General features: G+C 46.3%; 1 protein-coding gene across 1 annotated transcript in view; it reads right to left on the bottom strand.

Moving 5' to 3' along the window:
• The window catches only part of KDSR (3-ketodihydrosphingosine reductase), a 39822-nt gene that overhangs the window by 14406 nt on the left and 9802 nt on the right, over window positions 1-15614 (bottom strand). The window contains exons 4-7 of the mRNA XM_042910105.1: window positions 13532-13597; window positions 13247-13342; window positions 6755-6946; window positions 1022-1105 (exon numbers count right to left, since the gene is read on the bottom strand). Coding sequence (XP_042766039.1) covers window positions 1022-1105; window positions 6755-6946; window positions 13247-13342; window positions 13532-13597 — 438 coding nt within the window. The remainder of the gene's footprint in view (window positions 1-1021; window positions 1106-6754; window positions 6947-13246; window positions 13343-13531; window positions 13598-15614) is intronic.

Here is a 15614-nt window from a genome sequence, read left to right on the forward strand (position 1 = left end):
TAGATTCTACTCTAGGCATAATGGGAGCCACTGGGGCCATACTAACACATGACAAGACCAACATGTGCGTTTTAATACTAACTTTAAAGGAGTGAAAATTAAAAATTCAGTTTTATGATGGCGGGGGGGGGGGGGGGGTCCCACTAGCTGCATTCAAGTGTTCAACAGCCACAATGTGACTACCAGATTGGAGAAGGCAGACACAGAACATTTCCATTCTAGAGCATTCTATTAAACCGTGCTGTTTAAGAAGGGTTTTTCTGGTTTTGTTTTTGGCTTTTTTTTTTCTTCCTTGCAGAAGACGTGTTTGAACAGGGGAGTGACAAGACCTGACTTACAGTATAAAAGGATCACTGGTCACTATATGAGGAACAGACAGGGGGTCAGGAAGAGGGGCAGAAGCAGCACACCAGTTTGAAGATTATGAAGAGCAGTTCCGGCAAAAATACCAGCAGCTACCATTACGAGGATGGTACTGACAGCTGCGGTCTGAAAAAAAACGGGCCAATTCAGGACAAGTTCTGAGAGTAGAGCCAGGAGGAAGTGCTCGGGTCAAGACGTGTGGTGTGGGAGGAAGAACCAAGGCTGGCTTCTCGGTTACCAAGGAGATGAAAAGCAATGAGGGGCAATGAGAGGGAATCAAACATTCTGTTTTTGAAACGCTAAGTCTGAGGTGCCCCGGCAACCAGGTGTTTAAGTCCAGAGGAGAGGATATTATTTCTAAAGAGTATCCTCTCATTTGCTAAAAATGCAGGCTGTATTCGTGAAGATAATACCTTATTAATTAAGTAAGCCTTTGAAGATTATTAGCAAAACTCATGGCCTTGGAAAATATGGGCTGTGTTCTCTAAGACTCCACATGAGAGTTCTGGAAAGTTCAGAGGCCTCTACCTTGCACATCAATTGTAAAGAACGCAGTTTTCTGTATGATGAAAATGACTCCAGGCTGAGGGGTGGAAAGTCAGAAAATTGAAAAAGGAAGATTTACAACATTAAAGGCTCGAAACAGAGGAATACTTACCTTTGTTTTGTTTTCTTCCGCAAACCCAGGGGTATCTGTGTCGGGCGGGTAGGCCACTGTGACGTAGACGTTATATGGCTTCACCTGCATTTCGGAAACAACATATGCCCCTTCAGTAAACAAGGTCCAATTCTGCAACGACCCTTAGCCACCTGCACCGGCCACCAGGCAAACGTCGTGAATCCTGCCCTGATTTTCCCAAGGCAGGATGTGGCTCTGGGTGGAGAACCAGCACCGACTGGGTCAGGAAAACTCCTCTCCATGAAGATCATTTGGAAATAAAGGCACAGGGTTCACCCCAACAACCTCTACTCCCGAAAACAGCTGGCGGAGATTCACCTCCTTCTGAGTGCTGCCCACCCCCACTGGGCCGGCAAGGCCCTAGGAGCTGTCCAGGAGGAAGGTGGACAGCTAAAGGGAGGTCTCCTTTCCCGCCTGCCCCCACCCCCTGGACACCACTCAGCACTGTGTGCAGGACCATGGGACCGGTCTCTGCGACTGCAAACCTGGCTTCCTTCACAGCCGCTTCTGAAGCTCTTGTTGATTTCGTCTACAGAATACGTCAACATCAGTCAAAACCCTTTTCCTATGCTCTTCAGAGCCAGGCCTAGAACTACACGGATCCCCTGAGAAGTCTGCCTGGTCGGGAACTCCCTAAGCCACCAGCCCCTGCCCAATAGGGAGTCAGGAGTCACTTGTACCCTCCCCCACAGAAGAAACCAACAGGATTCCCCCCACCCCCACCCCCAGTGGAGCCGCCAGGTCAGACCAGCCAAGCAACTCCAGGAAAGACGACCTCACCCTTATTTATATGCAGAAACCCCTTCCCAGCTTCAAACAGGTTCCCAGGCTTCTTTGCCTCACTACAAGGCCTCCACGCCTCCACTCAGAAATACACCCCCAGCAATTCCAGAAGATTCTCCCGAGAGCGAGTCGGCCAGGACATACCCTTCCCAAAGATCCTGCACTTCAGTGGCCCTGCTCCACACTCTCATCTGGCCCTGATTCTTAGTGGCTCTAAGGGTGATAGTTCACACCATCCAAATTTCTGTCCCGATTTTTATTTGCTCCTGGCTCGCTGCTTAGCCCCAGGACGCTACCTTGCTACCTCGGGGAGTTAAAAGCGGACACACAGCTGGGGGTAGGTAGGCCACTGTGCATCTCAAGGAGGTTGAAAAGTGCTAATAGCGAGTCCTCAGGCAACCCAGAGGACCCTCAGGCACCCCAGGTGCCCTCAGAGAGCACCCCAGGGTCCTGTCTGTTCACACAGCCCTTATTCTCCCTGGGTCCCTCTGCCGGGCACAGTTCTGAAGCCTGTGGGAGGAGCTGTCGGGGTCGGGAGAAGCATTAGATCCTGGCCAGCCATGCTGAACAGCACAATAGCAAAGGGTGATGTCTTTGTTGGTTCAGAGCCACTGCACTCAGGGCGTGAGAGAGCCCGTTCACTCGGCCTCCACGGGGCATGCAGCTTCAAGGCCCAGCCATGCTCAGAAATAGCTCTGGATTCGGGCCAGCCAGTGAGGTTGATGAGCAAGCAATTTCTCTTCCACTTGTTTTTGAGATAGTGACTTCAAAAACCGTCTCCCACGGCCTTGCCCTCTGTTGTGCACAGACCAGACAAAAACACCACCAAAAAAGCCGGTGAGTGGTAACTGGCCCACAGAAGGCCTGAAGCAGACTCGACTCAGACGTTTCTCTAACGCTCCTGTGCCCCTTCCCCCTGAAATGCGTTAGGACCTTGGCGCACAAGCGAATGTAAGACAGTGTGTCAGAGCAGTGTTTCTCAAGTTCAAGGTTATGGCTGAGCTACCAAACGCCTGAAACAGCTTTTCAGAACAGCTTTCTCCTGGCGTAGACACAGATCGTCGGGGTTGGAAGAAGCCGGTCCCAGAAGAAGCAGTTTGGGGTGCTGGTAGTCTTGAAGTCACATGACCCTCTCAGTCTGTGGTTGGGTTCCTCCGGCGGCTAATCCCTTCGTTGTTGTATTTACTCATCCAAGGGATACTTACTGAATGAGTCCCGTATTGTTCTGTGAATGAAGACGTGGACGTCAACAACGCGAGAGAGCCCCTGCCCTCGTGGCGCGGCCCATCTCTTGAAACTCTTGGTCAAATAACCGGTAACATCTACATACGCTATACTCCATCTACACTTTCCTTTAATCAACTAGTCCCACAGCCCCGGCAGAAAACGAAAGGGGTTGATGTGGCTTCACTTGCTCTTCTCAGACGATGCCGACTCCTAGAGATCACCCCTGTCTCTAGGAATTTACAAGCCCAGACTTCACTAGCTGACTCCTCTGCTCACCTTGTGGCCGTGTGTTTCTCCTTGTCCCTGCTGACTGACCATCCTCTTTTCTCCTGCTCTGCCCACCTCCATGCTTTTCGTCATGTTCTTCCTTCCCCTGGTCTCCATTTCAATCAGAAAGACAACCGTCTGCTCAAGAACTGACTACCAAAATCATCCTGCCTACAATGTGTGGTTCCTAATTCCATCGAAACGAAGACGGGGCGAGGGGGGCGGGGGTCCTGGAGGGAGGAGCAGAGCTGTGTCTGAGAAGCTCCAGAATTTCAGCTAAGCTTACTTTTCAAGGCTGTGGGACAAGATGGCCTTAGGGGGAGGGGAGCATGATGGGAAGGAGGGAAGCACAAAGGCTATTTTTCTTTGACTTGGTCTCTGCTACCCACATCTTTGGCCGTAACCCAGCAGAAGTTGGCTTTCCAAAAAGATTAACTTTTAGAATCTTTAAATCATATACTTGTACCTAAAAAAACAGAGTTTAAAAAAAAAAAAAGGAACACCAAAAGGTGCAACAAATGTTTTATTATGCACAAAGCATGGCTAGGGTCCTACTTCAGTTTGGCGGGCAAAGGGTGGGGTGGACAGGAAGACTTAAGAGTTAGTTAAACCGGGGCACCTGGGTGGCTCAGTCGGTTGAGCGTCCGACTTCGGCTCAGGTCATGATCTCACAGCTCATGAGTTCAAGCCCCGCATCGGGCTCTGTGCTGGCAGCTCAGAGCCTGGAGCCTGTGTCAGATTCTGTGTCTCCCTCTCTCTCTGACCCTCCCCTGTTCGTGCTCTGACTCTCTGTCTCAAAAATAAATAAACGTTAAAAAAAAAAATTTTTTTTTAATTAATCCGAATAAGATCATCACAAAGTACTTCAAGTCTGAGCAATTCTATGAGGTCTGTTTCATTCACAGAAAACACAACCACGATGGCAAAACAGACTGAAGTATCCAGGTTCCAAAACACAACACTGTAAGTTTGCAGGGAAACAACTGTTCTGACGTAGGTCTACTATGAACAAACTGGATTTTGATTATTGAATTTATTCTCCTCTAAGCCTACTTTTCACGTGTTTATCTTATTCCGTGTTTCTGTGGGGACATTTTTCATGGAGTCTGAATATGGACAGGAGTCAAGCTGACTTTCAAGTCCAGGCAAGCTTCCTGCAGCGTGTGAATCACATTTGTCACAAAGAGGCTTTGGGGACTCTGTCTGTATTAGCAACTCACTTTCCTTTTCCTCCTCTTCAGTAACATGTCTGTTCTACCATGTACAAGGCTTAGGGACAAAAAGCCCTAATAAGCAGATTTTTCATTTCCAAAACAGCCCTTCACTTACCAGATGTCTAAGGCCGGATCAATCAGGTAACTTCTGACCTGAATTATAGACACATCATCTGCCCAGGGAACCAGAAAGCCAAGACGTTGTTACTGCGTTTGTTACAAAGTAACAAAGCAGCTTTAAGCAACTCCATGAACTACCAAAACTCAGCGTTCCTTTCTATAAGGTGGAAAAACGACATCTGCCTCACAGATTTCCCAAAACTTTTATAAGCGTGCCTGGGTGGCTCAGTTGGCAAAGCACCTGACTCTCGATTTCAGCTTAGGTCGTGATCTCATGGTTGGTGAGACCGAGTCCCGTACTGGGCTCTGTGCCAACAATGCAGAGCCTGCTTGGGATTCTCCTTCTCTCTGCCCCTCCCCTGCTCATGTGCACGGATGTGCGTGCTCACTCTTGCTCTCTTTCAAAATAAATAAACATTTTAATAAAAACATAAATAAATGGTTATTTGCAAAGGGACTTTCCAAGTAAAAATTTCAAAAGAAATGCTGGCATTCTTGTTTGAAATTTCACAGCCTTACGTGTCCTATTGGCTAAACATATTATAAAGAGCTATTATTGATTATGAGTATTTTTTTAAATCTTTATTTATTTTTGAGAGAGAAAGAGAGAGAGAGAGAGAGAGAGACAGAGCATGAGCAGGGGAGGGGCAGAGAGAGAGGGAGACGGAGAATCTGAAGCAGGCTCCAGGCCCTGAGCTGTCGGCACAGAGCCCGATGTGGGGCTCGAACTCACATAAACTGTGAGATCATGACCTGAACCAAAGTCGGAGGCTTAACCGACTGAGCCACTCAGGTGCCCCTTATTGATTATGAGTATTAAGAAAGTTGACGAAAATGAAATTTGGGGCTGGTTCCTTTTCGATGAGAATGGCACAGTCTACCAGTCTCTAAGTGGCGCATGAGGATTCTGTCATTGATTGGACAACTCATCTGCACTGTGATGCTGGGCAATGTGGTGCTCTGTCACACACCATCAAGGGCTCTTCTGGGGATTTTATAAATCGGCGATCAGCCAACTATGGCCCTATGGACAAATCTGGCCCTCTACCTCTTTTTGCAAATAAAGTTTTATCGGAACACAGCTATCTCTGTTCATTTACCTATTGCACATGGTTGTTTTCCTGCTCTCACAGTAGACTTGAGTAGTCGCGACAGACACCATCCAGCCCTTGAAGGCTAAAATGCCTACAATCTGGCCCTTTACAGAAAAAAGTTGCCAACCCCTAACCTAAATTATTAAACAGGATCCCCAGGTCACACACACTCCTACCATGAGAAGGTTGGCCAAAATGAATTTTCTTCCGGGCTTTTAACATCACGATGTAGTGTTACATTTCAGTGCAAGTTACAATAGAAAGAATTTTACCTTGCCTTTTCAGTGTGTGATTTGGGATAGATATGTGTGGTACTTTCTAAGCGTCCCCATTGGACAACAATGCAGCAGTCAGCTTCCCACAGCTGAGGTTGTGTGAAGGTTGTCACATCATGACAAGCATTTATTTCGATGCTAATGCTAACCACACCCTTTCACAACACGTTCTCTTAACTGTGAAAATAAAAAGCATTCGCTGTCATCAAGATTTCTTTAAGATACTAAAGTATAAGTCTCAGGAGAGTCAAACGATATTTTTAATCCAACCCTCTTGTTTTACAGAAAAGGAAACAGACCCAGTTAAATGATTTGTCTCACAGCTGAGAGCTAGACGGGAGCTGATTCAAGCTTTTCCCTCAAACACGTGCTAATTTCATCACTCGGTCTTAAACCAGAGATCTTTTCGTTAAAGAAACACCTCTAGAGAATCGCAGGCTCACATGGTATTAGACTGAAAAATACAGAGTAAATATAAAGTAGTACTTTGTGTATTAAATTAAGCCAGCGAAACACCTCCTAGCCCTTTTGCTTCTATCCCCAGTAGAGTCTTTATGCGATGAAAAATGTTACCTGCAGAATTCAAGGGCTGAGCCGATGCCCTTTCGCTAACGTCACGTCTACAAATGTCTAACGTGATACGACAACACGTGGCAAGTAGCTGCAAACCAAAGGGGAACATCCACTGCCGAGCTGGAAGATAAAAACTGTGAAACTGAATACAGCGTTTACCTCCATCTGCAAAGCTTCAGCCAGTCCCCTGATGGCAAACTTGGATGAAGAGTAGGCTGTAAAACCGAATAATCCCAGCTGTCCTGCCTGGGACGAGACAAAGACTATCCGGCCGACACGACGCTCCTTCATGGTGGTGATCACTGCTCGGCTGGGGTACACGCTGCCCAGGTAGTTGACGCTCATTAGTCTCTGCCGGGAACAAAGGGCCACGTGAGGAGTGAGCAAGGTCAAAGCCTCAGGGCTGCGCTCCACGGCAGTTGTCTGCTCTCCGGATCTGAGGGCCAGTGGAGCCCAAGTGACTGGGAGCCCAAGGGATGTGTCGAGGGAATGAACGATGCAGTGATGCTGTAAATGCGCCCCGGTGCCCATGACCTGCCCTCTCAAGCCTACTTCAGTCTAGTCTCTTATTCTCCTTGTGACGGCAGTGATGTCATCGCTGAAAACCGGTCAGGATTAGTCTTCTCCTGATCCAAAGTATGCTGTGTACTGCAAGCAATACTTTCTGAAAAACAGTTTTAGGAAAAAGCCCCCCAAAGATCTCTGGCCCTGTTAGTTCCAAGCTTCGGAAACATCACAAAGAGACTAGGACGTGGTTAACGGCATGGACTGTGGTTACTACCTATTGGATGATCAACAAGAGAGTCAGGCACTACTTATTTCGGCAGCTGCACACAGGGCTAGTGCAGGTAGTAGCCACAGGGTTGTTGCAAGCATTGAAAGAGGAAACACAAGTCAAGGCATAGCCTCTGACCCACCGTCACCTGCTCGGTCAGTGTTGGCTCTTACATCATGATGGGTAAGAACTTACGTAGGTACCAAGAGTGTATCTTCCTTTCATCCTGGCAACTCTCAAAAACCTTACATTTTAACTTGGAAATCTAAGAGTACTGGCATTAAATTGTTTCTATATTAAGGGGCACCTGGGTGGCTCAGTTGGTTAAGAGGCTGACCCTTGATTTCGGCTCAGGTCATGGTCTCATTTCATGAGATCGAGCCCCGTGTCAGACTCTGTGATGACAGAGTGGAGCCTGCTTGGGATTTTCTCTCTCCCTCTCTCTCTGCCCCACCCCTGCTCGTGCATGGGTGTGCTCTCTCTCTCTCTCTCTCAAGATAAATAAAATATTAAGAAATGTTTCTATATTTAAAGTCCTGTAAAAATACTACATCTATCACCATGTGAAACCAAACACTTCATTGCATACTATATTTACAGTGACTGTAACTAATTCAAATATTACACAAAAGTACACGTGCATAGGTGCAAAACCAAGGAACTCCAGAACACTGTAAATGATTGTGTTAGGATGTTGGGATTCCCACTTTTCCCAAAATGTCTTTTAATATCATTATATTGTCTTGATAACAAAAATGCTCTTAAAAAGTACCCCGAAAAGATAGCACACTAAACCCAAGTGTTCACTTCAGCTCCCTTCTAGAGACCTAACTAAAATCTCAATAAAAAGATACATTTTTGGGGCGCCTGGGTGGCTCAGTCGTCGGTTAAGCGTCCGACTTCAGCTCAGGTCACGATCTCGCGGTCCGTGAGTTCGAGCCCCGTGTCGGGCTCTGGGCTGATGGCTCAGAGCCTGGAGCCTGCTTCCGATTCTGAGTCTCCCTCTCTCTCTGCCCCTCCCCCGTTCATGCTCTGTCTCTCTCTGTCTCAAAAATAAATAAAACGTTTAAAAAAAAAAAAAAAGATAAATTTTTGTAAAGGCAAGAACCCAGAGAGCACAGACAACAGGAAAGAAAATAACATTTTGGAAGCTGAAAATCAGCATGGCGAGTGATAACAAACTTAGTGGAAAGCTGAATGCTAGAAGCAAGGAGCAGAGAAACTGGGGGCGCCTGGGTGACTCAGTTGGTTAAGCATCTGACTTTGGCTCAGGTCATGATCTCGCAGCTTGTGAGTTCAAGTCCCACGTCGGGCTCTGTACTGATAGCTCAGAGCCTGGGGCCCGCTTTGGATTCTGTGTCTCCCTCTCTCTCTGCCCCTCCCACTTTGTGCTCTGTCTCTTTCTCTCAAAAATTAAAAAAAATATATATATATATATACATATATATATATATACATATATACATACATATAAGAACAAATTAAACCAAAAGCATGCAGAAAAAAATATTAAAAATAAAAGAAGGAAATAAATGAAATAGAAAACAGAAAAAATAAATGAAATAGAAAACAGAAAATTAACAAAACCGAAAGCTGGTTATTAAGAAGATCAATAAAACTGAAAAATCTCTAGCCATGCTGGTCAAGAAAGATAAAGGACACAAATTATCAATCTCAAGAATGAGGGGGATGACATCACTACAAACTCTAAGTTTATTTATCTATTTTGAGAGGCCAGGGAGGGGCAGACAGAGGGAGAGAGAGAACCCCAAGTAGGCTCTGTACTACCAGCACAGAGCCCAATGTGGGGCTCAAACCCATGAACCACAAGATCATGACCTGAGCTGAAATGAAAAGTCAGGTGTTTATCTATAGATATTAAAAGGACAATAATGGAATATGATGAATAACTCTGCCAATCAATTCAATGACTTAGATGAAATGGACCAATTCCTTGAAAGACACAAGCTACCAAAGTCACTCAAAAGAAATAGATAAGAAGATATAGATGTAGCCCTACATTTATTAAAGAAATTGAATTAAAGTTAGAAATCTTCCCACAAAGAAAACCTTAGGCTTCCGTGGTAAATTCTACCAAACATTTAAAGAAGGTTAATATCAATCCTACACAAATTCTTCCAGAAAAGTGAATAGGCAGGAATACTCCCCCACTTATGCTAAGAGGTCAGCAATACTTTTACAAAAAAATCAGAAAAAAACTACAACTGGGTCTATCCCAGGAATGCAAGCTGGTTTAACATGGGAAATTAATCAGTGTAATTCACCATATTAACAAACTAAAAACAGAATTCTGTGATCCTCCCAATAGATGCAGAAAAAACACCTGCCAAAATTCAACCTCCATTCCTTATAAACACTCTCAGCAAGCTAGGAATAGAAAAGAACTTTCTCAACTTGATAAAAGACATCTACCAAAACAAAGCAAAACAGAACTACAGAAAACATCATACTTAATGATTAAAAAACAAAACAAAACAAAAGTTTTCTCCCAAGATCAGGAACACCACAAGTATGTCTGCTCTCACAACTTCTATTCTGTACTGGATGTTCTAGCCTTACAATAAGGGTATCCAGATGGGAACAGAAAAAGTAAAATTGTTGCAGATGACATGATCTTGAATGAAGAAAAGCCAGTGAGCACTAGAATCAATAACTGACTTTAGCAAGACTGCAAGATCAATACATAAATATCAATTGGATTTCTCTACGTTCGTTCGCAATGAACACTCAGAAACTGACATGAAAAATGCCATTTACACTAGCATCAAAAAACAGGAAATGCTGAAAAACGATGTGTAAGACCCATACATTGAAACCTACAAAACACTGCTGAGACGCAAAAGAAAATGTAAATAAATGGGAGATATACACTACGTTCACAGGTTAGAAGACTCGGTTATTGTTACAATGTCAATTATCCCCATGTGGATCTACAGACTCAATGTAACCCCAATCAAAAGCTGACAATAATTATCCTTAAAATCCACAGGTAGATAAAACAAAATATAGTTCCAAGGATCCACAAAGAAAACCATTAAAAAGGAAAATTAAGAGAAGTTCCCCGGGACCACCACCAGTTTCGGTGATTCACGGACAACCTCACGGAACTCTGCCCCGATCATACCCGTGACTAAGATTTATGACAGTGAAAAGGCACAAAACAAAATCAGCAAGGGCAAAAGGCACCTGGGCCAAAGTCCAGAGGAACCAGGCAAATTTCCCAAAGTCCTCTCCCCGGGGAATCATACAGCACGTGCTGAGACCCCCCCAGCGATGAGTTCTAACAAGTATCCCGTGCAGGCAACTTCTGTGCATGAGAACCCTGTGGGCCTCAGTAAAGCTAAAACCAACCAAGCAAACAAACAAATCATCAAAACAAAACAAAACAATCAAATAAAAAAAAAAAATGAAAGCGAATTGATTTTAAATAGAAATGAACTCTTATCTTTAGAAAATGCATCAAGCCTGGCAGTGGGCGTTCCAACAGGACTTACCCACGATGAGCACACATCCAGATGTGACCACGACACGGCAAGGGACGGAGACGGAGGAGGGGGACAGCCGAGGGGCAGATACCGGCCTCAGCCGGGAAGAGGGCCCTTCTAGAGCGGGCCATGAACACGGGGGGGGGGGGGGGGGGGGGGGGGGAGGCCCGGTCACCGATAGAGGCAACAGGCTTTGGGTTAACAGTCCTCTCTTTTTAAAAATCTGGTTCTCGGGGCGCCTGAGCGGCTCAGTCGGTTGAGCGTCCGACTTCGGCTCAGGTCATGATCTCGCGGTTCGTGAGTTCGAGCCCCGTGTCGGGCTCTGTGCTGACAGCTCGGAGCCTGGAGCCTGCTTCGGATTCTGTGTCTCCCTCTCTTTCTGTCCCTCCCCTGCTCATGCTCTGTCTCCCTCTGTGTCAAAAATAAATAAAACGTTAAAAGTAAATAAATAAATAAAAAAAAGTCTGGTTCTCACTGGGCTGAGACCGCTTCCGACACCCGCTATCAGCTGCCCACTCCTCCCCCCGCCAACCGCGTGCTGACCTCCGTCCCCCACCCCTCACTCCGAGGTTCCCCATCACTGCCCCCTGCCTCGACTACCTTCCCTCCTGATGCAGCAGGCAGAAAGCACCTCTAACAACCGAAACGCAGATCACACCACCACCCAGCTGACCTTAAGCCCCTTCAAAAGGTTTTGGACTAAAACCCAAACTCCCCGTGGTGGCCATTAGGCCCCAGCGGTTCTGGCCCCTGCTCCACTCCACATCGCTCCAAGAGCTGACTCCCCACCCCTCTGGCCTGTAAAGGCTCCTGGTCAGTTCCTTGAGTTCGCCCTCCGTGCTCAGTCAGGGTGGGTCTGTGGATTCCCCCTCCGTTAGCCTCTCTCTCTCTCAATCTCTCTCTCTCACACACACACTCACACATTCTCATACATTCGCTCACGCTCACACACACCCGACCCCTTTCCTGCTGGCCCCCTCAGCACGTCACACCGAGACGAATACGACCACGAGCTTCCCCAACTGATTCTTTATCCAGCTGTTGAAATCATCTTCAAAGTCCCCCTTCGATTACTTACAGTAAAGGCGTGCAGGTCAAGACAACTGCCTTATTTTAGGCCGAGCGGATAAAGGAGCCTTAACACACTCCAGCCCCAGATCAGGTGCCCTCTGCTTACAGCTACGTCTGGACTCTCCTCTGACTGGACTTTGTATCACACAGGCCACACGCCTTCCCACAGGCCGCCAGAAGCAAGGCATCTCAACTACTAGGCCCGCAGTCTCCTTCTCCACAAAAGGGGGATGGCATTTACCTTCGCGGGGTAAAGCGTTCAAAATCCACTACAGGGGCGGGCACCTGGGTGGCTCAGTCGGTTGAGCGTCCGACTTCGGCTCAGGTCACGATCTCGCGGTATGGGAGTTCGAGCCCCGCGTCGGGCTCTGTGCCAACTGTTCAGAGCCTGGAGCCTGTTTCAGATTCTGTGTCTCCCTCTCTCTCTGACCCTCCCCCGTTCATGCTCTGTTACTCCCTGTCTCAAAAATAAATAAACGTTAAAAAAAAAAAAAAATCCACTACAGCAGTAAAGGCTAATGGAATGTGAAGAAAAAGACAGTTGATAGGACGTCAACTAAAAACCTGTTTTAAAATTTTTTTTAATGTTTATTTATTTTTGAGGGGGAGGGGAGGGACAGAGAGAGAGGGAGACACAGAATCCGAAGCAGACTCCGGGCTCTGAGCTGTCAGCACAAAGCCGGACTCAGGGTTCGAACCCACAAACCGGGAGATCACAAGCTGAGCCGAAGTCAGACAATTAACTGACTCAGCCACCCAGGCGCCCCTAAAAGACTGTCTTGTACTTAAGAAAGATTTCAAAACTGATGTCCATTTATTTAGAGCTGACATAGATTACTAAGAGAAGTTCCCTGGAAAACTTGTTTAAAAGTATAAACAGAAACATGATGCATGGTCTTTTCGTCTTGATTTCAGAACTCAAAAGGGTCTGCTCATGAGCTTTTTTGGCTTCCCAAACCCTGACGCTTGAGATGAAAACCCAGCAGCCCTTGGCTTGCAGAGACCTCTCTTAAAGGGAGTAGCTCGGTGAGTCGTCACAGCGATGTGTGTCCGCTTGGAGGGGTCACCCCCGTGTTACAGCTTGGGAAGCCACGGTCCAGAGACCCGTCTGAATTCTTAACGCTGGATGGTCACGGCGCTGGAACCAAAACCTTGTCGAACCCTCCCCTCGCCTTCTAAAACTTCTATTAATCCTGAATGCATTTTATCTATGCCTTTGGTAAAGCCTTCGCCTGTGGCCCCGTTCTACTTCTAGCATATGGCCTACTCGACCAGCGAAAAACACAAATGTCTACTTACTTCAAAAGTGCTAACTTCAAGGTCTTCAAATTTTCCCGAAAGCGACATTCCTGCACAGTTCACAAGCATGTCTACTGGGCCCAGTTTTTCCTGTGCCTGGAAAAATTTATGAGAGCAGGCAATAAGAAAGAGAAGAATCGGGTCGTAGCAGATCAGTGCCAATAAATACAATCTATAAAACCATTAAACCTACAGAGATGATTTAACAGCTCCACACTGCACGCTAAAACAGTAAGAACCAATCGAAAGGCAAGTGAATTCTTTCCGGTTAACCCGGCCCCTTACTTGTTTTATGACATTTTCTACTTGGCTGTAGTCTTGAGATACGTCAACTGATATACACAGCACCACCTGTTAGAAAGAGGACACAAAAATGATCAAAGCCATGCAGGTGTCTAAAACTATTTTTTAAAGAATTTTTTTAAAGTAAAGGCAATTGTTTCCAATAACTAGGGAGTCTAGTTTTCTATGCACAGAGAGTAGTGTCAGAAATCTGATGGTGCAACAGGAGAGCTTAATTTTCTTGGCCATTTTCACAAAAAACTCTTGCACAAACTCAAAAACATGTGTTAAGAAATGTTGGCCAAACTACAGATTTTTAGGCATAAAATAAGTAAGTTCTGGGAATCTCACGTACGGTGTGGTGACCCCCGTTCCGAACACTGCATTGTCTGCTTGAAACCGGCTAAGAGAGTGGACCTTCTGTGTTCTCAACTCACATAGTCACACACACACAATAACTATGTGAGGTGATGGATGTGTGAGCCAGCTTGAGGCGGTAAACATTTCACAGTGTAAATGTGTATCAAATCATCACGTGATACACCTCAAATACATTCAGTTTTTGTCTATTATACCTCAGTAAAGCCGGAAACAGAAAGGAAACGAAATGTAAAAAGCTCCTCTTGGAATGCCACTGATCTATAGTGACAGAAAGCAGGTCTGAGATCACCTGCAGCCAGATGTGGAGAGAGGCCCGGACAGCAAAGAGGCAAAGGGAACCCTAGAGATATGGACACGTTCTGTGTCCATTTCACTGGTGGTTTCACATGCGTATATATCTGTCAAAAGCCATCAAACTGTACTCTTTTTTATTTATTTTTAGTTTTTTGTTTTCTTGAGTAGGCTTCACATGCAGCATTGGAGCCTGATGCAGGGCTTAAAACTCACGCCCCTGAGATCAAGCCCTGAGCTGAGAGCCGACTAAGCCACCCAAGCGCGCCCTGTACCCCTTCGGTGGGTGTGGTTTACGGTACATCAATTACATCTCAGGTCGTTGAAAAGAAAACATAATTCACGTGAAAAATAAACTGTACATAAATCGTATCTCAAGTTAACACCTTAGGTTGTTAAAAATAAAAACAATACATCTAATAAATAAGCTTACACAAAGACTCCTGTTGGAGCCATACCAGAGCTGTGACTGCCCTCCTGGGGTTCCCTATCGGCGGGCAGAATACAGAGATACGCATACCATACCTACTCACCAAGGCCTGGGACCTCAGTTCGGGTCCCTCCTCAGAGGCTGAGCCAGGTGACTTTATCCTTCAAGGCCAAGGGTCGCTCTGGGCCTGTGGGAGCTTGTGACCCGCCACTCACAGATTCTCTAGACAAGGGGTCACCAAGGGAAACCCACCAAGAGCCCAGGACAAACCTGGCCATGCCCAGAGGTTCACAGCCCAGAGAGACGGCAGGAAGAGGCCAGCCCGTGCTTACCATGGAAAACAATTAGTCTTTGGAAAGGAAGGAGGGAAGGAAGGGAAGAAGGAAAGGGGGGGAAAAAAGCACATATTTCAGTGCTTACTTACTTTGATAGAAATTTGTAAAACAGCAGTTAAGAATACTAATGGGTACCGACAATGAGCTATTGTTTTAGTTTCCTTTTTTGGATAATGTTTTCAAAGCCAGAGCTTAGCCTCTGACATAGGAATGTTCTACGTTCCAAGGGGGGTCACCGAGAGAAGCAGAAAGGCATTTCTTCTCGGTATTTCCATGAGTTCTTCTCTGTTGACACTGGCCGCCACGCCACGGGGCAGACAGAACGAGGGCACAGACGCGTCAACACGTGCACCCACATGTAGCTGCGGGCCCAAGGCGGGCGGCCCGTTCGTTCACTGGCTGAGCAGAACCTGGGGAGCCTGCAGTGGCCTCACCTTCAAGCAAAGGGATCAGAAGCTGGTGACGCCAAAGATCCCTTCTAGCTCTAGGAAGACACAACGTGAAGAATAAAGCCACGACATGAAAGGACACCACCTTAGAATCTGCTGCACCAGGCGGCAAGTCCTATTTGATGCAGGAAGGAACCCTATCCAGATGATCTAAATTCCTAAGAAAAGGAAACACAAATGTAACCGAGAATACTCCAGAA

The sequence above is a fragment of the Panthera leo genome, chromosome D3 (assembly GCF_018350215.1).
Source record: "Panthera leo isolate Ple1 chromosome D3, P.leo_Ple1_pat1.1, whole genome shotgun sequence".
In the NCBI taxonomy this organism is placed as follows: domain Eukaryota; kingdom Metazoa; phylum Chordata; class Mammalia; order Carnivora; family Felidae; genus Panthera; species Panthera leo.